Source organism: the organism of the source record quoted next, unplaced genomic scaffold (genome assembly GCF_019419815.1).
Source record: "Pyrus x bretschneideri cultivar Hongxiangsu unplaced genomic scaffold, Pyrus_bretschneideri_v1 Contig27, whole genome shotgun sequence".
In the NCBI taxonomy this organism is placed as follows: Eukaryota; Viridiplantae; Streptophyta; class Magnoliopsida; order Rosales; family Rosaceae; genus Pyrus; species Pyrus x bretschneideri.
This window is the reverse complement of record NW_025999579.1, coordinates 4,996,316-5,023,456: the sequence shown is the minus strand read 5'-3', so window position 1 is coordinate 5,023,456 and position 27,141 is coordinate 4,996,316. Positions and strand designations below refer to the sequence as shown.

General features: G+C 37.7%; 1 protein-coding gene and 1 pseudogene across 3 annotated transcripts; both read left to right on the top strand.

The window, feature by feature from the left end:
- Nucleotides 1–7,683: 7,683 nt before the first annotated feature.
- LOC103941435 (serine/threonine-protein kinase AFC2) lies at nucleotides 7,684–11,322 on the top strand. Of its 3 annotated transcripts, XM_048587848.1 has the most exons (11): nucleotides 7,684–7,864; nucleotides 8,647–8,839; nucleotides 9,044–9,224; nucleotides 9,342–9,390; nucleotides 9,486–9,600; nucleotides 9,869–9,963; nucleotides 10,115–10,271; nucleotides 10,358–10,422; nucleotides 10,513–10,610; nucleotides 10,697–10,799; nucleotides 10,922–11,322. In XM_048587848.1, the coding sequence occupies exons 1-11, from the start codon at nucleotides 7,766–7,768 to the stop codon at nucleotides 11,066–11,068; spliced, it is 1,302 nt and encodes a 433-aa protein (XP_048443805.1). In that variant the 5' UTR covers nucleotides 7,684–7,765; the 3' UTR covers nucleotides 11,069–11,322. The 3 variants fall into 3 exon arrangements, with proteins under 3 accessions (XP_048443805.1, XP_048443806.1, XP_018501562.2); XM_048587849.1 differs by lacking the exon at nucleotides 8,647–8,839 and having other exon boundaries at nucleotides 7,709–7,864; XM_018646046.2 differs by lacking the exons at nucleotides 7,684–7,864; nucleotides 8,647–8,839; nucleotides 9,342–9,390; nucleotides 9,486–9,600 and having other exon boundaries at nucleotides 9,058–9,224.
- An 8,758-nt stretch (nucleotides 11,323–20,080) lies between these two features.
- LOC103941440 lies at nucleotides 20,081–26,652 on the top strand (annotated as a pseudogene).
- The last annotated feature ends 489 nt before the right edge of the window (nucleotides 26,653–27,141 follow it).

Genomic DNA, 27,141 nt, shown 5'->3' with positions numbered 1-27,141 from the left:
CTCCCAAAAGGCTTCGTACTATATGGAGGTGGGCATGTACATATAAGGCACATCACCCGGATCCTTTATGCATTATATGTACATGCCCACTTCCCTCAGCACGAGGCCTTTTGGGAACTCACTGGCTACGGATTCCATCGAAACTCCGAAGTTAAGCGAGTTTGGGCTAGAGCAATCCTAGGATGGGTGACCATTGGAAAGTTGCTCATGAGTTCCCAGAAAAAAAAACTATGAGGGTGTGGCCGGGGCCCAAAAAGGACAATATCGTGCCACGGCAGAGTCGAGACTGGGATGTGACATAATGGTATTAGAGCCACTCTACCGTGTGGTGCAAGTGTGCCAACGAGGACGTCAGGCCCCTGAGGAGGGTGGATTGTAGCACCCCACATCGACCAACGGGAAGGGGGTGATGTGCCTTATATGTACATGTTCCCCTCCCTATAACATTAGTTTGGGGACTCACTGACTATGGATTCCATTGGAACTCTGAAGTTAAGCGAGATTAGGCTAGAGCATTCCCAGGATGGGTGGCCTATTGGGAAGTTCTCGTGTGAGTTCCCAGAAACAAAACCGTGAGGGCGTGGCCCAAAACGGACAATATCATGCTACAACGGAATTGAGACTAAGATGTGATAGCGAGGGACCACGAAGGTACAAACCTCACCCTTTCACCTCTATCTTTATTTTGGTGCTTAGATCGTACCCTAGGGTTGTAAATCAAGCTCGAACAAAGCTCGAAAGAACTTTCTAACCGGAATCCAGCATTCTCCTTCGATTGGGTCCAGTGACCCACGATTTGAATTCGGGCCGGGCTTTCAAGCCCAAAACCCCTTCGAACTAAACTTTTGGGCAATGCCAACCTAGGGCATTCGGCCCGTTTAACCCACTAAACCCTAAACCCAAACCCAGTTAGCTTAAACCTTAAAACTAGGCCTTGGGCCTGGCTTTCAAGCCCAAAACCCTTTGACCCACAACCTAGGGCCTTCGGCCTACTAAGCTAACCCAGATCCAAACCTATGGGCCTTGTAACTTGAAGCTAACCCAAGCCCAATCTTTAAACCTATTAACCTTTTAACCCAAAGCCCAACCCACCTAAACCTAACCCTAACCCAAGTCCAAACCTTAAGCCCTAAACCCGGTTGACCCGACTCGATATGACCGTTGACTTCCATCAACGCTGACTGTTGACTTTGACCATTGACCGTTAACTTGTCAACGTTGACTTTTGTTGACTCTTTTTTCAGGTTTTGTCTGGGACCCCTCCTAGGCTAATTTCAACGTCTTGGATCCGTTTTTTACGTTTGTTTTATGAAATTCAATCTTTTGAGTATAATTTTATTAATTGGACCCTTTATGTGCTTAGGTGCGATTATTAACGGCGATTCCGTCCTTCCTATTTCATATGGCTCTTCGACGACAGAATATCTGTGAGTGGACCCCTTCTAAAATGCATGTTTTAATAGTAGAAATGCATACATGAAAAACATGATTTAATGGTTACGTTTTATGAAACATTTTATGAGTAAATTAGATTTACACTTTATGATTATCATGCATTACCGAGAATATATTGGAATACCATACTTTATCAAATTTATATTCTTTGTAGTATATATGATGGATGACTATATACTATTTATGAACATGTTTTTACACTCTTTGTAGTATATATGATGAATGACTATATACTATAAAGATGTTTTGAGATATATGTACGTATCTTTGGAAAGATTATATTCAACGTTTTGTGCGCATCTAATGGTCACTGTTCTGCATATTGGCAACAATACTTATATTGGCCTACGGGTCAGGTGATGTAGGGGTCTACGAGTCGAATGAAGATTTATATATATTGGCCTACGGGTCGAGTGATGTAGGGGCCTATGGGTCGAACAAAGATTTATATATTTGGCCTATGGGTTGGGTGATATAAGGGCCTACGGGTCGATTAGGATACCACTAGCTAGCACACTATATACAATATATGATTTCTGAAAGGTTTTATGGCATGCAAGAGTTTTCGGCAAAACCTATTACATATTATGCTATTGAGTTTTCATAAACTTTGGGGGTTAGTACGTTGAATAATTATTTTAGTAATATATATATTTATATATCAACTTGTTCCATTTATGTTTTTTTGAGCCCCCTCAGGACTTAGAATCGAGGCGTACAATCCCGGCGTCAAGGCACTCCCGCATCGGCATTTTCGAGTCCTCTCGGTGTAGGACCCATCCTTTTATTCATTCAATTTTATATTATTCATTTTTAGTGTCTAGAATTAGTAGTATGCTCTGAACACGTTCCTCAATTGCATATTAATTATATTTAACTTTATAAGTCTGATTTATTTCTTGTTCTCATGCATTCTATTATGGTTTCTTCACCTTCAGGTGTCGACCATCATGTGTCTACCTTGGTGTTTGGGAGAATATCATGGTCAGGCATGTCATAAGTCGGCATAGCACTCTGTGATTCAAAAAATGTGTTCTGCTTGAGCTCACAAACGTGCAGAAGGCTAGTTCAAAGTAATTCTTGGACACTATCCTTATCCTTCATTTTCTTTGTCGGCAAGAAACTTTTTGTCTGCCAAACAGAAATGGAAACATGATTTACTAGCAAAGATCATACACTCTATGTGTGAGAAATATTTTTTTCTTTCTCAAATATATATATATATATATATATATATATATATATATTATGGTAGGAGATACAGAAGGCATAAAAAAAAAAGTGTCGGCAATTAAGGATAGAGAAAGAGAGAGGGAGAGAGAATGAGTTTAGAGGGTAGTGATAGGGCAACATGACTCTGAAGTTTAAAAAACAAACAACAAAAATTTGTTTGCACGAAATTACTTTAATGCCCACTTTTTTTTCTTTTCTTTTCTAAAATTTTTTAGTTATGTATTAAAGGTTATAATTGTAATTTCATTGGTTTTTGATTGACAAATGGATTTCTATTAAAGTGTAGATTTAGATGTGTTAGAGCATCTCCAAATGATATGTCAAAATGTCTACATAAGTTATTACAATAAAAAAAAGACAGCCACTAATAATTTTCAACCGAAATGTCAAATCTTATGTGATATGACATTGATTGGCAACAAAGTGGATTACTGTCAAATCTAACATGAGCTTCAAATGTTTTTTTAATTAATTATTAAACGTTTTCGTTGATTTTTTATTAGTTTAATCATTTATTATAATGAATGTTGATTGTTGAATGTGCAATCTGTTCATATCCCTCTTTCTTTTTTGTTAATCAACAATAGAGTTGCGCTAGAGAACGAAGGGCTCTTGGGATTGCTTCTGAAGCTATGGAGAGGCAAAACAGAGATCTGAAATTTGAAGAAAAAAAAAATGAAATGAAAAAAGATTTAATTAATTGGTAAAGAAAATTCATGAATGTTTATGGAATATGTGTGTACGGAAATGGATGAGAAACCTTGTGTGTTTCTGGAGACAATTCATCTCTAATCACAGGAATAAAAAAGATAAATCTTCTTTCCATCTTAGAGAGAAAGAGCTCAATGTTCGAACTCACGAGATTTTGTTGTGTTTGGGTTTGTATAGACCTTTGCTTGGTGAAAGAAAAAGGGATCCCAAACACAACAGAAATTAAGAAAATAAAATAATGTAATAAAATTATAGTTTAATAATACATATCGGATGGAGAACGAAATGTTAAAATATGTCAAATTGCCACGTAGGCTATCTAATTTACTTAGTCCACTGGGTAAATTTTCTTGTGGAGAAAGAGAAAAACGAAGTGCTTTAGGAAAGCAAAGCGTTTTAACTTTTGAATTCGAAGTTTCGTTAAGTTGCAAGAAAAATCAAAATCCAACCCAACACCAAGTCCTAAACGACAATCTAATTTCGTAGAAGTTTATTGCTACAAATAAATATAAATAAACATTCTAGGGCAACCATAACTACAAGGGGAACTTTTCGATGGATGACAAGATCGGTACATCCGGTCATGCTTACTCGGCTGCTCTTGCTCCGCCGGGAAATGTTCAATCAAATTTGTGCACAAGATTTGCTAACACGGTCTTATTGGGGCCATGGCAAACAAGGATCCAGGACAACCCCTTCTTCCAGCTCCAAAAGGGATTAATTCGAAGTCATGCCCCTTGAAATCCACCGAAGAATTTAGAAACCTCTCTAGTTTAAACTCCTCTAGCTCATCCCAAAATGAGGGGTCTTCCAATTGTGCAAGCATTGATTATGACCATTGTTCTTGCTGCTATTGTTAGAATATGAGTATGATTGTTAGTGCTAGAAATTGGCTATAATGTTTCATATTGGTATGAAAAGGTCTTTTTGAAGACTTTAAAGTTGTCCTAATCAGTCTGGGACTGAAACTTTAAGTAAATGCTAATACTTAGAACTCATGGTTGGATTGGAATTGTATGTCAGTTTCCTACACTGATTTCAATAGGAAAATCACAAGGTTTTTTCTATATAAACAGTGGTCTTTGCTCTCACAAAACATACACTCAATATCAAACTAAGCTTGGTTGTTAGTTTGAGTATTTTTGGTTTTGCAAAAGAGGACGAGGTGTGCACTGTTTTGTAATTTTTGGAGTTGCTATCAAATGAATGATGGCTACATGTTGAATTCAATTTGATAGAATTGAACTGTTGAGTTTGTACGACTACTAATTTTTCTCTTGTTCGTTTGATTTTTAAGTACATGAGCTATTGTTGTTGCCAATTACTTGTGGCTTTATTTGGGTCTGATCAGTGAAATCTCAGTGTGAAGACATTAATAAGTTGAGTGTTTGTCTAAGAGATATTAACGTTCGTAATTTTTCTTTTTGGAAATTTGTGTCGACGTGATTCTAGTCGATAACTCTATCCATGATTTTGGTTTGACAGGTCTGTAACAATAGCGATTTACATCGATGAATCTACAATGATAGATGGTCCATGGGAATCTAGAGTGATGGCAATCCTCACTTTTGATGGTGATCCTTCTGGTTCAGCTTGTGGAATTCGTCGTAGCCACTAAAATTTCTATCCTGAGACTAGTATAGAAAGTTAAAAACCTATCCATCTGAAATCTTTAACCATAGCTTATTAAACTTAAAATTTTTTCATCTTCAAATCCCCGAGTAAGTAAACGCATTCTTGTATCCGATTTGCAGCTGAAACTGTAATTCTGAAACAGAACTATTATGCTAGAAATAAGAACAGATTTTTGGTTCAACCATCTGCATATCAGCCGGTCTCTAAAGTTTTAAGAAAAAAAATACATCAACTAACTAGCACGTTAATCGAAATTATCTTCCCCAATTTAGTCAAATCCATGAGATAACGTGCAGCTGCCTTTAGAATTTGACAAACACACCACCATGGATCCAAACCATGAGTTCGGATTCCACACCGAACCAATTTAAGAAACTTGCACTGACACTCATAATATCGTGGAACCTAATCTTGTGATCTGGTATGTTTGGTAACAAAGGTGACAGAAAAAGCCATAATAGACGAATGATGAGTTCATCAAAATTTCTTTAACATATACGAAATGTACTACTAGGGACACCAACTTATATTCACCAAAGGGCATGAAAATGTTTAACATGAATACGCTCTATGAACAAGTAAGGTATTGAGACATGTACATCGCTCTATGTTTTAACACGAATACAACATGAATACGGGATAGTAACAGCTTTAAGAGGATACTTTATTGGTATCGTTAAATCAGTGGATTTTGTTGGAATTAGAATTACTATAAAATCAATTGGTATATGAAGAGTAGCCCAAGATCATATAAATCCATAGCTAGACTTGTCCAAGATGGTGAGTAGCCTCCCAAAATCATATAAGTCCTTAGCTAGACTTTGTCCCTCACCAATGTGGGTCGACCTGTTTTGGAGGCCCCACCGCTTGATGTTTCCAGATCTGGACACTTCGATGTCTCTTCATCTGCTGCAGGACTTGCTAATGGTGCTGGTCCTATTCGTGCTTGTCATTGCAGGTTGCCTTGTCTCAAAATCGTCCTATTCCTTCATCGGAATATGCCGGCTTGTGGTTCCTTTCTCGGATTTTTTCTATTTTGTTTAGTTTTGGATTAGTTTAGTTTAATTTAGTTTATCTTAGTTTAGTCCTATTGTCTCACCTAGCGAGTGTTGTGAATGCGCTGCAACGTTAGCTGGATATAATTTTCACATTGAACGATGTGTTATGTGGTCTCGTCTATCTAAGATGACTTTATGTGATCTCGCTCTCGCGATGACTTTATGTGGCCTCACTTTTCGGCGTGACTTTATATCGCATTGAACAATGTGTTAAACTAGTGGATTCTGCTGGAATTAGGATTACCATAAAATCAATTGGCAATATGAGGAGGAGTAGTCCAAGATTACATTAGTCCTTAGCTAGACTTGTCCAATATGAGAGTAGCATGCTCTGAATCTGATAGCATAATAAAATTGAAGTTTTACCATAAGACCAATTGAAAATATAAGAAATATCTCAAAATCATATAAGTTATTAGCTAGACTTGTTCCTCGCCAATGTGAGATGAACTCTCAACACACCAACTGTCATCAGATTCACCAGGCAATGCCCGGTTGAGCTTGTGCACAATATTTGCTAATAAAGCGATCTCATTACCTGCGATGGCAAACTGAATTCCAGGACAAATCCTCCTACCAGCTCCAAATAGAATGAATTGAAATTACCAGTGTCGTACTAAGGAAGGTACTATAGTATATTGAACTCATGGTCTCACCTGCTAATTATTCTGGGTAATCCTCGGCTTGTGTACGTGAGCCACACCCAAAAACTAAAAAGAATAATACTTGCTTCCGTCTACGAGGAATGTACACATCATCACTCTAAGCGAATAATGTGTTTTTATTGTATTTATTTGATCTATTTGCATGACTAAACAATGATATTTTTCTAACGATTTTCAAATAAAGATTTACAAATTGAACGATTATAGTCGTGGAGTTCATAAAATAAAGATACGTTATTCATGAATAGTAAGAGATTTGTATTCCCATAAAAGAATGGAAGAACATAGACTTAAGGAATAATATGAGCATCTAACTATTTTTCGTATGTTTACTATTTAGTATGTAATATCGTATAAATGGAGAAAGATTAATACATTATGGTTAAAAATTAAAAAAAGTACCTGTACTCATATTCTACACATATGAGCCATAACTCCTAAATAATTCGTATTTTGCAATCAAAATGGGAGGAAATAAATTAATCATTTTCTAGGTTTTTCTTTTTTTTTTAAAATAAAAAAAAATAACTGATGATAAGTCACGATTATCTACTTTTTTTGAACTTGGAAAGATTAAGAGATTTCAATCTAACCACAGACTCAGCTGGGAGGACTTCTCGCATCTTTTCCTAGGTTTTTTTTTTTTTTTTGGGAAAACATCTTTTCCTAGTTTGACTATGATTATTTTTCGAGGGTATATTCAACTCTCCCCAAAATAATATTCCGCAGCTAAATAAAGCTAACTCAACGACGGTTAAATTCCAACCCAAAAGTATTAACCATAGTCAAATTAAAACCCTCGACGAGCTGGAATAGCAACAGGATCGGTCAAACAAACGGACAAGAAAGCACCACGTGGACGGCTAGATTTCAATCGAACCTTCTTACGCTTTATTGTTAGGTTAAAATTAGGGTTGGACTTTAGCCTCTCTCTCTCGAATTTCATCCGATATCTCGTCAATTTTGTTGAATTTTTTTCAGAGATTATCGATTTCCCGATCTGCGATCATGGAGACGGAGCGCGTGACGGAGTTTCCTTTCGCTTACTTGGATCGCCGCCCTCGAAAGAGGGCGCGTTTGGGCTGGGACGTTCCTCAGGCCCCTAAGGTATTATCCTTGTTCTTTAATTTTTAGGTCCGATTCAATTTTTTTTTTTTGGTGGGATTTATCCGATAACTTGATTTTTGCCGTTTAATGCTATTATATTTGATGGTTGGGTAGAATTTCTGTATTGTATTCTTTTAGATCTGATATTAAAGTCTCAAAATTTATTAAATTTGGTAAATTTGTTGGAAGGTTAAATGTAAACTTCAAGATTTTAGATCGTAGTATGGATATACTGATAGAATATTTTCTAATAATTTGATTTACGATTTTTATTAGGTCGATTTACAGAAAATCTATTTATTTAGGAACTGATTATTCGTAAATTGTTGAAAGTTTTCTTCCAAAATTTTCCAAAAGCTAGTAATTTTGTCTTAGAAAGATTAGTTTTTGAAATATCAGGTATTAATCTGTGGTTTTATCTGGTATTGTCAGTAAAACTAGCAAATCCATAGAACCCCTTTTGATATAGAAATTTTGGTTAGTTGATATAGAGACAATTAGCTCGATTTATTCAAGATTATAATGTTAATAGGTGTGTTGTTGTTGGGAACGGTCGGTTACATTCGTTGGTCATGTTAAGTGTTTTCCATCGTATGTTGTGTGGTATTTTTATAGCTGCATTTGGAATTTGTTTTCTTGTCTTTCGTATAAGCTATTAGTTTTGGTTATGATTTAAGAGATTCTTATTGGACCTAACGGGTGTGGATTGCGATGCGGTATTGGGGTTGGCAAAATTTTGACTTAATATGTTGAGTGGTACATGAATGGATGGCTGTGTGTAGGCTCAGGTAGGAATATTTTGTGGACAAGAGCTTGGGAATGTGACGAGCTATGCATCTTTGATGGCACCGTCAGAGACCACTACTATTTCTCTATTTGATAAGGAAGTGACTCGAAATGGTTCCCCCCCATGGAGAGAAGATGACAAAGATGGGCATTACATGTTTTTGCTTGGAGAGAATTTAACAACTCGCTGTAATTACACAATCAACGCATAATCTTATGTTCTTTTTAGACTTTATTTTTCTGGTTATTTAATCCTTGAATTTCTGATGTTTTAGTGGATATCAGTGTTGGCCAGTTTTCTAGCAGAGTTCTTTGAATGTTTTTTGTATCGTATTTTGCGAACTTTACAATTTTAGTTGTGGAGGTTAATTGTTGTTTTCACTTTTTTTTCAGACAAAATCCAGAGCAAAATGGGTGAAGGTACCTTTGGTCAGGTGTTGGAATGCTGGGACAGAGAAAAAAGGGAAATGGTTGCCATAAAAATTGTTCGTGGCATCAAGAAATATCGTGAAGCAGCAATGATAGAAATCGAAGTGCTGCAACAGCTTGGTAAACATGATAAAGGTGGCAATCGGTGAGTAGTTGTTTCTAATTTTCAACTTTTTTACTGACATGGAGTGTTTGAAGAAGCTTTTTCCTAAACTTTATTGCATTACTTGGTTGCTTTGTTAAATGGGTTCATTCCTTGCAGTTGTGTGCAATTACGGAACTGGTTTGACTATCGTAACCATATCTGTATTGTAAGTATTAGATTAATATGTGATGGATTGATTTCCCCAATTCACAAATAATTTGGGGGTTAAAACTTGTTCGTGAATTCAAATGGTTTTAACAGGTGTTTGAGAAGCTTGGACCAAGCTTATATGATTTTCTCAAGAAAAACAATTACCGCTCATTTCCGATTGACCTTGTCCGTGAGATTGGAAGACAACTCTTGGAATGTGTAGCATGTGTGTAGTTATACCTAAGCTAGTTTCTTTCAATCAATATATATTGCTTTTCTTCATATTTTTGTTACATTGTCGAGAGGGATAAATCAATTTATTCTATGATTTTTTTTCACTGCTATGGAAACTTTATTAAAACATGCTGTAGGAGCTGAGATACGCTCTTTTAAGTATTTTCCTGTAAGTAGGCATACCAATCAAGATAGGATTGGTTTTTATTTTTTTTTCCCTTGTGGTCCTACTTTCTGATGATATTCTGGTTTCTATGCAGTCATGCATGATCTTCGTCTTATTCATACCGACTTGAAGCCAGAGAATATACTCCTTGTTTCTCCGGATTATATTAAAGTTCCTGATTACAATAAGGTGGTTGCTGTTTTTCATTTGATTTCAAGCACACTAGGGCATTTGATTGTCTCTTATATTTTAATCTCTCCCCTCTCTTATATTTTAATCTCTCCCTCCTTTTCTTTTACTGGTGTGAATTCTCTAATGTTCTATCTATTACTGACCGCAGAGCTCATCTCGATCACCCAAAGATAGCTCCTATTTTAAGAGAGTACCAAAGTCGAGTGCTATTAAAGTTATTGATTTTGGTAGCACAACTTACGAGCGTCAAGATCAAACCTATATTGTATCAACACGGCATTACCGAGCACCAGAGGTTATTCTTGGTGAGTGTGAACTTAATACGTACTGATGTCTTTGAGCTGTAAGCCTGTAAGTACACAAAATTTCATTATTTACGGTGATTTTGTAGGGCTGGGATGGACCTACCCTTGCGATGTATGGAGCATTGGTTGTATCCTGGTGGAGTTATGCACGGTTTGTCTGCTAACTATATGCTTTTTGTTGTCAATATCTTCATGTAAATAATACAAGCCATATTTATGGTGCTTGTGCTGCTTGGTATAGGGTGAAGCCTTGTTCCAGACTCACGAGAATTTGGAGCACCTCGCCATGATGGAGCGGGTACTTGGTTCCCTACCCCAGCACATGTTGAAAAGAGCAGAGTAAGTTATAATAATATCTTTTGATTGTAATTTATTTTTAGCATGAAGTTGAATTCTTGCTTATCCTTTCTCGTGGAAATTTGCAGCCGACATGCTGAGAAGTATGTTAGAAGGGGTAGATTGGATTGGCCAGAGGGTGCAGCTTCTAGAGAGAGTATCAGAGCTGTTCAGAAGCTTCCTCGGCTCCAGGTGTGTATTTTGCTTCCTTTGCGAATTTCTGTTGCCTACTTGATGGACTGTTGGAGCCACTTAATTTCGTGTTGGTAATACTTAAATGTTTCAACTGTGTTGCTCATTTTTTCATTTTGCAGAATCTTATAATGCAGCACGTAGACCATTCCGCCGGGGACCTTATTCACCTCTTGCAGGGTCTGCTTAGGTACGACCCCTCGGATAGGCTTTCTGCTCGCGAAGCCCTCCGACATTCTTTTTTCACGAAGGACAGCCTCAGGAGATGATTTTATTCTCGTTTGCGCTTCCTGCCGAGTGAAGTGTACATTGCGTCTGCGCCAAAATCGTGATAGGTGTCGGCAATAACTTTCTGTAGATATCCAAATACAAACATTACTATTTACCGATTGATGGACATCCGTACGCTATTCGGGTTGCGCTGTACCTGCGGTCGATTTATGTAGTGTAGAAGTCTGCTAACCCAATTGTGCATTGTACAGAAGTGACATTTGGAATAATGAAGAAATAACTTGTTACAACATTGTTATCCTGTCCGGTATGTTTTGGGCACCTTGCACTGGGTTTTGATTTCTGCTGGCGCATATGTAACCACAAATTATTAATGTCCAATAAATTTAATTTTGCCCAAATAAATCTGAAAAACTGTATTATTTCCAAATTTCTGTTTGTCTTTGATGTATTATTTTGCTTGCAATGTAAGACATATCCAAAGGCCTCAGCCTTCCTTGGTACCCAAGTAATCAGCTCCTACCATGGAAAGGAATCAGTTCAAGATAAATTGTTATTACTGTTTTGTTTTTGGCTTTCGGCGTAGAGCTAGTCCAAGTGAATTGGTAAAACTGCTTTCATCTGTCAACCATATTTCAGAACTCAAAAATTAAGATTGATGGCTGCCTGTAGAACACCAATTATTCTGCCGCTGCTGCGGCCGAGGGGACGTCAGGTGGTAATGGCAATGCGCTACAGTACCGAGTCTTCTGATTCGACTCAGACACAAACAATATCATTTCTGTTGTGCGGAAGCTTCAAATATGAAACCAAAGCTAATACGGCAAAATATTACAAGACAAATAATCCAAAAGACACAAGGATTTATACTGGTTCGGCGTAAGCCTACATCCAGTTTCGAGACGGCGAGGAAATTCCACTAATATCAAAAGGAGATTACAAATAGAGTTTTAACTCTCAAACCCAAATCCCACATACAACCAATAGCTCTCACTCAAACTAAGAAACAAATGGAGAAGAAGAAACACATATCAAAATCCTTCTCTCCCAAAAGCTACACAAGTAGCACCAACATCTTTGATTGAGTGATTACTAACAAAATAGGATTATTACAAATGGTGGGAAGGAGCAGCTCATATTCAAATGGGAGAGCCGAATGCTCTCCCTGGTTTCTCTCATCTGCCGCTCCCCCACAACCAAAGGCATAACCAAATGCCTTAATATAAACAAAAGGCCCCGCCTTCTCTCTCTCCTCTCCTCTCTTTCGGCTGCAAAGGCAACCACCAAAACATAAAGGACCAAAACCAAAGTTTCCTTTTCCCTTTTTTCTTCCCCAAAACAAGGAATGATGTCCACCTTTTTTCTTTTCCTTTGTTTACTAACCGAGAGTGGATGCCAAGTTGGCCATTAATTTGGCCACTATTCAACAATTTCACCTCTTCCTTCCCCTCCCGGGGTGACCCCTGCCTCGATCTCTTTTAACGTCGCGCAATCTGATTACTACGGAGAGTATGAGACCAAGAAGGCTTCTGATACGAGCTTGATCCAGGTTATCGTTTGTTATACGACTGTGTTTCGGATCTTTTCGTGGAGTGCATGAAGTCTTATATTCAAAAGTTGAAGCAAAGCTAAAGCATTCTGATTTTAAGCCTATATAATTTGATGACGTTGACAATTATGAGCGCTACCCGAGTCTAACGAAGGCCGCAGACTGTTTCCTTACAGGAAACCACGAGGACTCCAGCGCCACCCTGGCTACTCTGCTCTGCGAAAGCATTGCGAGGACGATTTTCCTGAGAGAATCATACCCGGAGGGAACAGGGACGAGGTGGATTAAAAAGGACAGTTGGAGACCGGCTGAGGAAAAAGGTTTTGGTGCCCCTGAAAAAGCACTGGAATAGCTGATAGAACGGCTGGTGTTGTCAATAAGAGACTTCTGTGGTGAAGGAGAAGAAGGGAGATAAGAATCCGATTGCGCAGATTCAGTTTCAGGATATTTGGGACGATTACAAAGGTTGGAAAATTGACCGCAGCACCATGTCATGGAAGCATCCATCTCCGGCAAAAAATATCGAAGTCTCGTTGTAGTTGGACTCATCGATCCATCAAGTTTCATGCTCATCAGCTCTTTCCATTTCATATTTTTTAGATGATCCTTGCTTTAAAATAATGGACATTTTTTTTGTTCTTTTTCTATGAATCTATGCAATCTTTGGAAGTATATATGCTCTTTTTTCTGCTCCATCGTTCTTTCAATATTTGGTGTTTAAGTTGCCTCGCCAAACCCTAAAACTTTTGTTATCTTAGGGTTCCCGTGTTTGCAAAATTGATGGTGCTATCCACACATCTATTTTTATCTCTCACACAGCCTTCTCAATTTTTTATCATTAAATCAAATGAATTGAAGATGATCATGTACAAAAATTAACAATAGCGTGTGATAGGTAAACCTTGCAAAATAATCACCTGGTTTCTTTAGAATTTCTTTTTAATACATCCATTTACGCTAATGACCTTTTTGACATTTTAAATCAATCAAAACCTAAATTTCTGTTTTTTTCCATCAATTAAAACTGATTCAAATCTCAGCATAACTTTTGGTTGCATTTTCTATTTTTCTAAGACATACAATTAATTGAACTTTGCAAGTAACCCAGGTCTGATTGAAGAATCCCAACTGATTCGTATTGCACCATGGATTTGGAAGAAGAAGACAGATTGTGGGCGTAAGATGATAATTAGATGACAATAATAGTAAGGACTACATACTTCTCTACTCTCTCCTTCTACAAGCCTTTTTTCAAAGAATCAGAGAGATGAGTTTGGCGAGCGAGAGGCAATGAGGGCGGAAGAAATCGAAACAGAGTTTTGGGTCCGCGTAAGAGACGAAGGAGAAAGAGGTCGACTGCCTCGTTTCAAGTTCAGGAGATAAAACTTAAAATAAAAACTTTAAAACCCCCTAAATCATCATCAATCCTGGGCTAAAATAAGTTATGGAAAGAAAATATATATCTGGACTAGATTTTTCCTGAATTTAAGCCTTGGGTCAAATGTGAGTTTTAAAGCATATATTTTAAGTTTTATCCTCAAGAATTGAAGATGGTATAAGGAGACCAAATTTTTTAAACTAAATTTGCAAACCAAATATGATTAAAACTTAAACTTTTGGAGTAAAACTCAAAATTTTAAATTCTAAACCCACCCCAATGTGTTCCAACCCTTGGACCAAATATGAGTTTTAATGTCACATCCCGGCCCGGGAAGTGGTCCCACCCGGGCCGAAGCGGACAATATCGTGCTACGGTGGTGGAGCGGGCCTGGGAAGTGATCCGCCAGGGCCGGGATGTGACAATTTGGTATCAGAGCCTAACCCTGGTCGTGGTGTGCCGACGAGGACGTCGGGCCCCTAAGGGGGGTGGATTGTGACATCCCACATCACCCAGGGGTGTGATCCTTATATGTATATTCCAATCCTTACCTAGCACGAGGTATTTTGGGAGCTCACTGGCTTCGGGTTCCGTAGGAACTTCGAAGTTAAGCGAGAAGGGGGCTAGAGCAATCCCATGATGGGTGACCCACTGGGAAGTTGCTCGTGAGTTCCCAAAAAGCCTCGTGCTAGGTAAGGATTGAAATATACATATAAGGATCACACCCCTAGGTGATGTGGGATGTCACATTTAACCCAAAATTTATTTATGATGCAAATTTTGGCTAGGATTCCACACTGGGTTAGTGGGCGGGCCCACCATCTATGAGTGAACGCTCCCAGTAGAAGGCTAGATGCAGAAGTTTAATGCTCCCCAACACCACAACGTGCCACAATAATGAGTTCAACGACTCTTTGGTTTAATTGGACGACGCAAATTCAAATGGACCATTGGAAAACCATTGGTCCACATTCAAATTTATTTGCTTTTTAGTTTCATATTTATAAATTCATTAAATTCAATGGCTGAGATCTAATATGATCAAATCTAACGATAAAAAAAGATCTAACAACCCAAAATTAAATCCAACAGCTAAAACTATTAAAAAAATTATTTAAATCAAAATTGACCTAAAAACTCTATAAAAACCTTTGTATTTAAATCAAAATTATTTAAATTAGAATTGACCCAAAATTGTTTAAATTATATGTATTTCGTGTGTTTCATGTGTTTTATATATGTTTAATGTGTTATGCATCTCTATCATGTGTTTCACCTTCTTTCATGTGTTTCATATTCTTTCATAGTCTTTCATGAGTTTCATGGTGTCGGTTGAGTGATTTTTTAATATTTATCGAAGTGTAAATATTTTTAGATTAAAATGTTCATAAAATTAAATTAGAATAGTCTACATTTCTAAAATGTTACTTTAAAGAAATTAGCCTAAATTTAATTTTTAATAATTTAGGACTAAAAATTTAACCTAGAAGGGTTGGAGTAAAAAATTGTTCATGTGTAAAAAATGTTAGGTTTTAATCCAAAAGTTGGAGATGATCTAAGGAGATTTTCTCAAAAGTGGGATTCTCCATGATCTCTCTACCACTTCATGCTAGCACGGGAATTAACATTAAGCTGTGAAGTGGCAGATAGTCGATAGAAAGTTTCACTTTGAGATAGTCTTCTCAGCATTTCTCCATATTAAATCCAATTTTGCTGCACTATCTTGTATCAACAATTAGTATTAGTTGATCCCGTGAGTCCACACAGAGGAAATCCCAAGAGGATCTCAGTCGTGTGTGAACAAGTGTTCAAGAATCTTGGACTAGGCCTGGCAATTCCTGACACAACCCGATAACCCGACACGACATGACACGAAATTAACAGTTATTCGGGTCAATACGATAACGAATCAAGTCATTATGGGGTAACCCGATAAGCACCTATTAAGAAAACGGGGTATACACGTGAGTAACACAATACATGATAAACAAAATATTAATTTTATAATTTTATAATCCTAAAAAAATAGTATAATAATTATATATATTAATTTAACAATTTTATACCCCTAAAAACTATAATAATTATATATATATTAAATTAAATATTAAAAATTGGTGACCATTGGATCGGCTTAAACATACATACCATTCAATTTCTTAAGTGTTATACGTACAAAATAAATAAATTTAAATCTACTTAATAAATATATATATATACACACACTATTGAACTTGATGGGATATGAATTCTACAAAACTAATTTCAACCATCCAACTGTCAAACTTGTTTGTATATGCATTGAGATCGCATCAGCAAAAAATCGCAAAAAACAAACATTCAGAGTTCATGTAATGAGACAAAACTTTTCGAAGGTTATCAACGAAAAATCACGATTTAACAGTTATTTTAACTCCGATTTTGATGATTTTTTACAGTTAGACTTCTTGACCCCATATGAATACAATGAATGAACTCGATCTTCAATTTAAAATATTTACACTAGTGGATACCACAAAATCTTATGTTATACTTAAAGAAAGAAGGAATAAACTCTAAAGTGTTAGTGAATATATTGTTTTGATTGGATACGCATTCTACGAAACTAGTTTCAACGATCCAACTGTCAAACATGTTTGTATATACTTCGAGATCGCATACACCAAAAATTGCAAAAAACAAACATTCAGAGATCAAGTAACTGGGTAAAACTTTTCGACGGTTATAAACAAAAAATCACGATTTAACGGTTATTTTAACTCCGATTTTGATGATTTTTTACAGTTAGACTCCTTGACCCTATATGAATACAATGAATGAATTCGATATTCAATTTAAAATATTTACACTAGTGGATACCACAAAATCTTATGTTATACTTAATGAAAGTATGAATAAACTCTTAAGTGTTAGTAAATATATCGTTTTAATGGGATACGCATTTTACGAAACTAATTTCAACGATCCACCCATCAAACTTGTTTGTATATGCTTCAAGGTCGCATACGCCAAAAATTGCAAAAAACAAACATTCAGAGATCAAGTAACGGGACAAAACTTTTCGACGATTATCAAAGAAAAATCATGATTTAACAGTTATTTTAACTCCGATTTTAATGATTTTTTACAGCTACACTCCTTGACCTTATACGTATACAATGAATGAACTCGATCTTTAATTTAAAATATTTACACTAGTGGATACCACAAAATCTTATGTTATACTTAATAAAAGTATGAATAAACTCTTAAATGTTAGTGAATCTTTTGTTTTGATGGAATATGCATTCTACGAAACTAGTTTCAACAATCCAACCGTCAAACATGTTTGTATATACTTTGAGATCGCATACGCCAAAAATTGCAAAAAACAAACATTCAGAGATCAAGTAATGGAACAAAACTTTTCGATAGTTATTAACAAAAATTCACGATTTAACGATTATTTTAACTCTGATTTTGATGATTTTTTTTACAGATACACTTCTTAACCCTATATAAATACAATGAATGAACTCGATCTTCAATTTAAAATATTTATACTAGTGGATACCACAAAATCTTATGTTATATTTAATGAAAGTACAATTAAACTTTTTAAGTGTTAGTGAATCTATCGTTTTGATGGGATACGCATTCTACAAAACTAATTTCAACGATCCAACCGTTAAACTTTTTTGTACATGATTGAAGATCGCATGCACCAAAAATCGCAAAAAAAAAACATTCAGAGATCAAGTAACGGGACAAAACTTTTCGACGGTTATCAACGAAAAATCACAATTTAACGGTTATTTTAACTCCGATTTTGATGATTTTTTTACAGCTAGACTCCTTGACCCTATATGAATACAATGAATAAATTCGATCTTCAATTTAAAATATTTACACTAGTGGATAGCACAAAATCTTATGTTATATTTAATGAAAGTATGAATAAACTCTGAAGTGTTAGTGAATATATTGTTTTGATAGGACGCATTCTATGAAACTAATTTCAACGATCCAACGATCCAACCGTCAAACATGTTTGTATATACTTCGAGATCGCATACGCCAAAAATTGCAAAAAACAAACATTCAGAGATCAAGTAACGGGACAAAACTTTTCAACGGTTATCAACGAAAAATCACAATTTAACGGTTATTTTAACTCCGATTTTGATATTTTTAACAGCTACACTCCTTGACCCTATATGAATACAATGAATGAATTTGATCTTCAATTTAAAATATTTACACTAGTGGATACTACAAAATCTTATGTTATATTTAATGAAAGTATAAATAAACTCTAAGTGTTAGTGAATCAATCATTTTGATAGGATACGCATTCTACGACACTAATTTTAACGATCCAACCATCACACTTGTTTGTATATGCTTGAAGATTGCATACGCCAAAAAGCACAAAAAACAAACATTCAAAGATCAAGTAACGAGACAAAATTTTTCGACGGTTATCAATGAAAAATCACGATTTAACGGTTATTTTAACTCCGATTTTGATAATTTTTTTATAGCTACATTCCTTGACCCTATATGAATACAATAAATGAATTCGATCTTCAATTTAAAATATTTACACTAGTGGATACCATAAAATCTTATGTCATGATGATCGCTGAAAATTGAGGATTTTGTAAACAGAATAACATGCAGCTTTGAGTTCCATTGACAATGTTTAAACTTTTGAGAAAAACTTCACAACCTTGAAAACAAAAACTCTTTCATTTTGCATATCCTTGCACATTTAATATTTTGTAATAGACTAGTAGTGTATGGATGTTTGTTTATTAGGCTCTTATTTTTTAGTGTAGATGTAGTACTTAAACGACAAATGTATTTTAATGTTTTGAAGTTAATATTTAAGTGGCAATATGTGGTATGTGCAAATTTAAGGAAAAAAAAAAAATATTTTTCTTAACGGGCCATAAGACCTGTTAAGATAATGGATGTAACACGATATCACCCGTTAAGATAACAGGTGTTACATGAAAACGACACGAATATAACATACACAACCCGTTTGCTAGGCCTATCGTGGACCACCACCATGCTTGCCTCCTGGGGCCTTGTCAACTCTTGGGAGTGTGCTAGCATGTGTCTAGTAAAACTACACATGTGTTTAACATTGTGCGGCAATACATTATGTGTGTTTACTAGGATTGATTGAAGGTCTTAAATAATATCAATCCGTCAGGAGATATGGGGTCTTTATTATAAGTACAGAAATCTCGATCGACACAAATATTGATAGATTTGATATCTGAAAAAGTATTGACAAGAACTTTGTAAACTTTAACGTGCACGCCGAATTTTTTAATTGTTGGATTTCAATTTTTGTATTTTTAAATACAGATTTAATTGTTAAAACACTTATAGTATCTCATATTCCGTAACACAATACAAAATTTCGTTTGTTTAGTATCAAGTGTTCCAACTAAAGCTACATAATAGTGCAATGTTCGAGCTAAGACTGGAGTACGTACTACCATGTCACTGAAAGAAATTAAGCCTAATTATAACCTAAGTACTTCACAGGAATCTATACTTTTGCTTCTACTATAACATACGGATACAAGTTTCTCCAAAATACATTTCACACATTATTGTCTTTGGATCACATGCTCGCACAAGTTTGTCATGTCCCAAACTAAAGTTACGTAATATTTGTTAGGAGGGTACAAGTAGATGGACCTTGTGGATGCCATATTTCATCATGTTCTAGAGAATTATAGTTTGTCATCTGGGTAGTTGTGCGATGTTAATTGATTCCGTGCAGGTGGATGCCGTTGTGAATACGTAGTTCACTACCTTGTTTCGTCGGTGCAAGCGCTTACGATCGCCACATGTTAGTGCGAGGCTGCACTGAAAAAATATATATATTTTTATGTATTTGATCATTTACACTGTTTCTGTTAAATTATTCAGATTTGTTTATTCAGTATCATGTCCGAAAATGATAACTGTACGCCATGTTCTTTTTTTATACACTACTATTAAATATATCGGTTATTTTTGTTTAATTTATTTAATCTTGTAATAAAAACCCTGAAAAACCGTATAAGAAGTACTGAGATTTCAAGTAATAGCCAGGCAAAACCATAGCTTGTAGCAACAATGGCTTTATTGTCACATTTGAGTCAACTGTGGCAAGACCAGCTACAAAGGAGAAGTATCTTCAATCTTCTCCTGGTTTCAATTCTCTTCCTTTCAATCTACATTTTGTTTTCATCACTCACAAAATCAAGTGGGAAACCACTCAAACTACCACCATCTCCACCGAAGTTGCCACTGATTGGAAACCACCTGCTAGGCGCATTCCCACATCGCTCTCCTTTGCGCTCTCTCGAAGAAGTATGGCTCTCGAATGCTATTTCACTTTGGAAAAGTTCCAACACTGGTTGTTTCATCTGTAGAAATGGCGAGGGAAGTCATGAAGACTCATGATACAATGTTCGCCAGCCGCCCCAAAATGACGGCTCCTGGCATATTATTCTACGAAGGCCATGACGTGGCTTTCGCGCCTTATGCGGACTACTGGAGAAAAGTTCGGAAAATTTGTGTTCTTGAACTTCTGAGCCTTAAGAGGGTGCAACAATTTCAGTATGCTAGGGTGGAAGAAGCTACTGAGATGGTTGAGAAGATTCAAAAAGCATGCCTCGCGATCGGCGAGTCTCTGATTGATCTGAGCGAGCTGCTGATATTGACCTCCAACAACATAATGTGTAGGTCTATTCTTGGACAAAAGTTTGACGATGAAGATGGTACTTGGTTTGGAGAGACGGCGAAAAAGTTGATGGTGCAAGTAATGAGCTTCAGTTTCGGAGATATGTTCCCTGCGTTGAGATGGATTGACCGTCTTAGAGGCTACATTGCGCATTTGAAAGCGATTTTTTCCCGTTTTGATGAGTTTTATGATCAGTTGATTGATGAATGTAGAAAACCAATAGGGTTTTGAATAATTGTTTTCGTATATTCTTATGAAGAAAAGGAATACAGCTCCACCTATATACACAAGCTAAGTGCTGAACTAGGTAATTACAAGTTGACTTATGAAACAAGAAACTAATTTAATACAAAGATACTTTCTTATAGAGCCGAAGTCTCATTCCTGATTGTCTCAATCTTTAACACTCACCCTCAAGTTGGAGTATATGTTAATTATACTCAACTTGCTAAGAAGATTTTCAAACTGAGAGGTACTTAGTGCTTTGGTAAACAAATCTGCAATTGTTGTAGAGTTCGGACATGGGTAGTTTTGATAAGACCTTCTTGTATCTTTTCTCGAACCAGATGACAATCAAGTTCGATATGTTTCGTTCGCTCATGGAATACAGGGTTGGATGCAATGTGGAGGGCAGCTTGATTATCACAGAACAAAGTAACAGGTTTCGGATGATGAACATATAGATCATTAAGCACATATCTTAGCCAAGTTATCTCACAACATGTGGATGCCATGGCTCTATATTCTGCCTCCGCTGTAGATCTTGCCACTGTGGTTTGCTTCTTTGTTTTCCAAGATATAAGTGAGTCTCCAAGCATGATACAATAGCCCGAAACTGACCTTCTTGTATCTTTGCATTTTGCCTAATCAGCGTCGCAATATGCTTTCAGTTGAAGGGATCTGGTGGAGTAGAGCATGATCCCTTGTCCTGGCGTCCCTTTTATGTACCTCCAAAACTTGATGTGCTGCATCTAAATGAGGCAGCCTAGGCTTGTCCATAAATTGACTTAAAATGTGGACAGAGTAGACCAGGTCTGGCCGAGTGATTGTCAAATAAATTAGACGACCAACGAGTCTACGATATATGGATGGATCTTTCAACAGCTCACTATCTGTCTGCGTGAGTCCCAGGTTCTGATCCATAGGAAATCGAGCCGGTTTAGCTCTAAGAAAACCAGTGTCCTCCAATATTTCCAAGGCATATTTTCGTTGTGACAAAGATATACCTTGAGATGACCTCGCAACTTCAATGCCCAGAAAGTATTTTAACTTTCCTAGATCTTTGAGTTTGAACTTGCTGGCCAAAAACTCTTTTGTCTTCTCAATGAATGAGAAATCATTACCGGTCAATATCACATCATCCACATACACAAGAATAGCAGTAAGACTTATGCCTTTGGATCGGACGAACAAAGAGTAGTCCGCGTTGGATTGTTGATAACCTGCAGCCTTGAGTGCAGAAGAAAGCTTCAGAAACCACTGCCTTGAAGCCTGTTTAAGTCCATAAAGGGACTTCTGAAGCTTGCATACAAGTGTCTCCCCCTTGCGTCCGTAGCCGGGTGGAAGTCGCATGTAAACATCTTCAAGTAAGTCTCCATGGAGGAAGGCATTATTGACATCGAGTTGGTACAAATGCCAACCTTGAGTAGCGGTAACACCAAGGAGTAAACGAACGGTGACCATCTTAGCGACAGGAGCAAAAGTCTCCTTGTAGTCAAGACCTTCGATTTGTGTATATCCCTTGGCAACCAGGTGGGCCTTGTAGCGTTCCACAAAACCATCTGGATTAAGCTTGATTTTGTAAACCCATTTGCAACCAATGGGTTTCTTCCCAGGAGGAAGAGATTGGAGAGTCCAAGTGTGGTTGGCCTCAAGAGCAGAAATCTCATCTCTCATGGCCTGGCACCATTTAGGATATTTAATAACCTGCAAATAATTTTGAGGTTCTTTGACAAGGGAAAGTGAGGTAGTAAAGGCATGGTGAGTGTGGGACAAATGATCATAAGATAGGAAGTGAGAGAGAGAGTGAGAAGTACTACCTTTGTGTGATTCAACGTGAGAGGTCGATGATGGGTTGGGACGAGAAGGTAACTTGACACCAACATGGAATTGTTGTAGGTAGGGAGGTGGTTGAGTGGCTCGGGTGGAAGAGCGACTAGATGTGTGGGCAGGCTGAGACGATGTGTCGTCAGAGGTGGGAAGAGGTAGGGTGGTGAAGGTGTCGATGGGAGGTGAGGCAGATGGAGGCACAGCGTCGGGGACATTATTGCCGTGAAGAGTGGAAGGTGTAGGATGGTTAGGTGATGAGTCAAGGTTTGTAGGTGTGAGTGGAACAGGTGATGGATCGTAAGAGAAATCAGCTAGGTTAGGTAGAGATGGGTATAGTGGTGGATGAGTCATGTCAGAGGGTGATGCGGAAGGTGTGTTAAAAGGGAATGTATGTTCACGAAAGAGCACATCACGGGAGATGAATATTTTCCGTGTGTGGAGGTCATAAACCTTGTACCCTTTCTTGCCATATGGATAACCAATAAATATGCATGGGGTGGACCGAGCATCAAATTTGGATGGATGATGTGCGTGTGTGGATGCAAAGCAAAGGCAGCCAAAAACCTTCAAATGTGAATATTTAGGTGGTTTGTGAAACAAAAGATCGTAAGGCGTTTTACCATGCAAGACTTGAGTGGGTGTACGATTGATAAGGTAGGCAGCGGTGAAGATGGCTTCTCCCCAAAAATTGGTAGGCAGGTGAGCTTGAATGAGGAGTGCCCTAGCAATGTTAAGGAGGTGACGGTGTTTGCGTTCAGCCACCCCATTTTGTTGGGGGGTAGCCACACATGTTGTTTCATGGAAAATGCCTTTGGTGGAGTAGAAATCAACAAGTTTAAATTCTGGCCCATTGTCACTCCTAACTGTCTTCACTCGGTGAGAAAACTGATTTTCAACAAGGTGGATGAAATTGAACAAATGGTGTCGTGTGTCAGATTTGTGTTTCATTAAGTAAATCCAAGTACAACGAGTGTGATCATCAACAATTGTGAGAAAATATTGGGCTCCAGTGAGTGAAGCAATGCGAAATCCCCCCCAAATATCAATATGTAAAAGTTCAAAAGGCATGCTAGTTGAAATTGGACTTATTGGAAATGGAGATCTCGTTTGTTTGGCGAGAGGACACACAAGACAATTATTGGAAATACAAGAACCAAAGGCAAGAGTAGAGAGTGAAGTATATCGAAGGGCTTGATCAGAGAGGTGGCCTAGGCGTTGATGCCAAAGGTGTGGTGATATTTTCTGAACAGCATGAGTGGTGGATATGGTAGGTCTTTTGTTGGTGCCGTCCAAAAAATATAGGCCTTCTCGTTCACTCCCCGTCCCAATCATCTTCCCCGAACGAAGGTCCTGAATCACACAAAAATGACTTAGAAAAATCGTGATACACAAGGACTGATAGGCAAGTTGACTAATGGAGATTAGATTGAGTTGGAAAGTGGGGACACAAAGAACATCATGTAAGACAAAATCTGTGGAAAACTGCATGGTCCCTATGTGTGTTACTGCGACATAGGTACCATCGGGCTGTTTCACGGTCTTATTCCTAACAGGCACAGAAGAGGTTAACAAAGTATGTGATGTAATTATGTGATCTGTGGCACCGCTATCCAAGATCCATGATGATTTCTGACCATGAGAAGTGAAGGAAAAAACTTTACCTGAGAGATCATTTAGAGAGGGATTTTTACCAACATTGTGCGCCTTGGCTTTGTTGTTATTGAGCATGGTCATTATTTGCTTGCACTGATCTGGTGTGAATGGGAAGGAAGTTGACAATTCCTGTCTATCAAGATTACTTGAAACATTGTTACCTCTGGATTTCTCCTGCTTAGGATGGCTTCTTTGTTGCTCCGGATCCGCCCTTTTCAGTTTTCGACAATAATCTATCGTATGGCCTTTCCAGCCACAATATTCACATTTCAAATGGGCACGGCAAGCTTCAGTGGTGTGATTGTTTTTGTTGTAGCGAGTACACTTCACATCAACATATTTCTTGTTGGAGTCGGGTCCTTGGGCCGCAAACACAGCAGCCTCCTGTACTGATGATTTTCCTGCAGTAGCGTCATGTTGCTTCTCATGTCGTAGCACAAGAGAGTATACCTTATTGACTGGTGGAAGTGGATCCATTAAGAGGATTTGATCTTTTACTGCACTGAAGGTTTCATTAAGTCCCATAAGAAACTTAATGGCCTTTTGATTTTGTTGAAAAGCCAACACATGTTGCAAGGTGTTATAGTCGCAATCTGGTAGGCTGATCGCAGCATCTCTTTTGTCCCATAATGCTTTGAGTTTGGTGAAATAAGAACTCACAGTTATTGTTCCTTGGGTGCAATCATGAATCGCGCTCTCAATGTGATACAGTTGCATATTGTTCGTTTGAGAGAAACGTTCTTTCAAGTCCTCCCAAACTTGATACGCAAGATCACAGTAAATAATACTTGATTGAATTTCCGGTGATATGGAGTTTACTAACCATGTTTTAACTAAACTGTTGCATCGATCCCATTGATGCAAGTCTGCTGCAGCGACCTTCTTTTTGGTTTCTTGAAAGTTCCATCAACAAAACTCAACTTGTTTTTGGCTTTCAATGCTCCAATCATCGCCCTGCTCCAGGTGTTGTAGTTGTCTGGAGTGAGCGGCTGAGAAACGAGCATCATTCCCGGCTGATCAGAATGATGCAGGTAATAAGCATGGTTGACATCATAAATGGTTGCCTCCGTTGAACCAGATGGGTTCACTTTATCGTTGTGCTCGGCCATGGTGGACGGCTAGGGTTTAATAATTTCTTCGGTCCCAAGATTATCGCTCTGGTACCATGTAGAAAACCAATAGGGTTTTGAATAATTGTTTTCGTATATTCTTATGAAGAAAAGGAATACAGCTCCACCTATATACACAAGCTAAGTGCTAAACTAGGTAATTACAAGTTGACTTATGAAACAAGAAACTAATTTAATACAAAGATACTTTCTTATAGAGCCGAAGTCTCATTCCTGATTGTCTCAATCTTTAACAATGAACACAAGACGGCGGATAGAGAAGGTAAGACTATTAAGAAGGATTTTGTGGATATCCTCCTGCAAGTTCAAAATGACGGCGCGCTTGACTTTGAGTTCACTAAAGAAGACCTCAAGGCACTACTACAGGTTTGTTTATATCCTCCTCCCTAACTCACATTACACACACGCGCATGCAGGCACGCACGCACATATTGATATCGATTTGGGTTTGTAATTTTTTGATTTTAGGACATGTTTGTGGGGGGGAAGTGATACTAGTTCAACTGCGATGGTATGGCTAATGGCGGAGCTTGTGAAAAATCCAAGAGTGATGAAAAAAAGTCCAAGAAGAGGTAAGAAGTGTGGTGGGAAAAAAGGCAAAGGTAGAGGAGAACGACCTCAGTCAAATGAAGTACATGAAATGTGTCATCAAAGAAAACGTAAGACTCCATCCTCCGGCTCCTCTTTTAATTCCTCGTGAATCAACCGCAGATATAAAATTGGGAGGCTACGATATCCCCGCGAAAACAAGAGTGATGGTCAGTGCATTTTCCATACAGAGGGACCCTGAAGTATGGGACAGGCCGGTGGAGTCTATCCCAGAGAGGTTCGAGGGCAGCTCCATTGATTTCAGGGGCCAGGACTTTCAACTCATCCCATTTGGTGCTGGGAGAAGGGGGTGCCCGGGAATCGCCTTTGGGGTTCTTTCAGCCGAACAGGTGCTTGCCAACATTCTGTACTGGTTTAATTGGAAAGTGCCTAGTACTAGTGGTAGCGCATTGCCTGAAGCCTTGGACATGACTGAAGTTTACGGGCTCACGGTCCGTAAGAAAGCTCCTCTGATTCTTGTGCCGGTACCCTACCCTCCTTGGTCCCTCCATCCAGAGATTTCGTGTTTAACTTGCTCTTAATCTAGTTGTTCTTCTGTTTTTTGCTGAAGAAGTTTTCTGCCTTAATGATATGGTAAACTAAAAATTGTCCTAGCTGCTTGTTTGCCTAAGTTCTCAGGGGCATCTCAATAAACACTTACCCCATCTTGGCTACTTCCATTCCACCTTGGATGAGTTCTTGGGTTAATTTTTTTAAAGTCTTTTTTGGGAAAAAAAAAAAAAAAATATATGTAGGACTCATGGCCAATCCCAAGTGGTCAAGTTTTTATTGGGAAAATTATTAGAACCTTCATCTAATAGAAACATTTGAAGTAGAAACCCGGCAATCGAAGTACTACAAGCCCGTTCCGCTCTACAGAAATCTCTAATTAATTTCCTAAATAAATCTAATAAATTCCAACACTTGGGCCTTCATCTTAATATCTTCTATATATTTGATCTCGTAGGTTCACACTTCTTTAATATCATCATGCCGATCACCAGGCTCTAAAATGTTGAATATATAGGGCA

Bases quoted from the DNA above. Each gene is read 5' to 3' on its own strand.
- LOC103941435 (XM_048587848.1), top strand. From the start codon at position 7,766: ATGGAGACGGAGCGCGTGACGGAGTTTCCTTTCGCTTACTTGGATCGC. The intron at 9,964-10,114 runs GTGGTTGCTGTT...TACTGACCGCAG, and splicing joins AAGTTCCTGATTACAATAAG to AGCTCATCTCGATCACCCAA. The intron at 10,611-10,696 runs GTAAGTTATAAT...GGAAATTTGCAG, and splicing joins CACATGTTGAAAAGAGCAGA to CCGACATGCTGAGAAGTATG.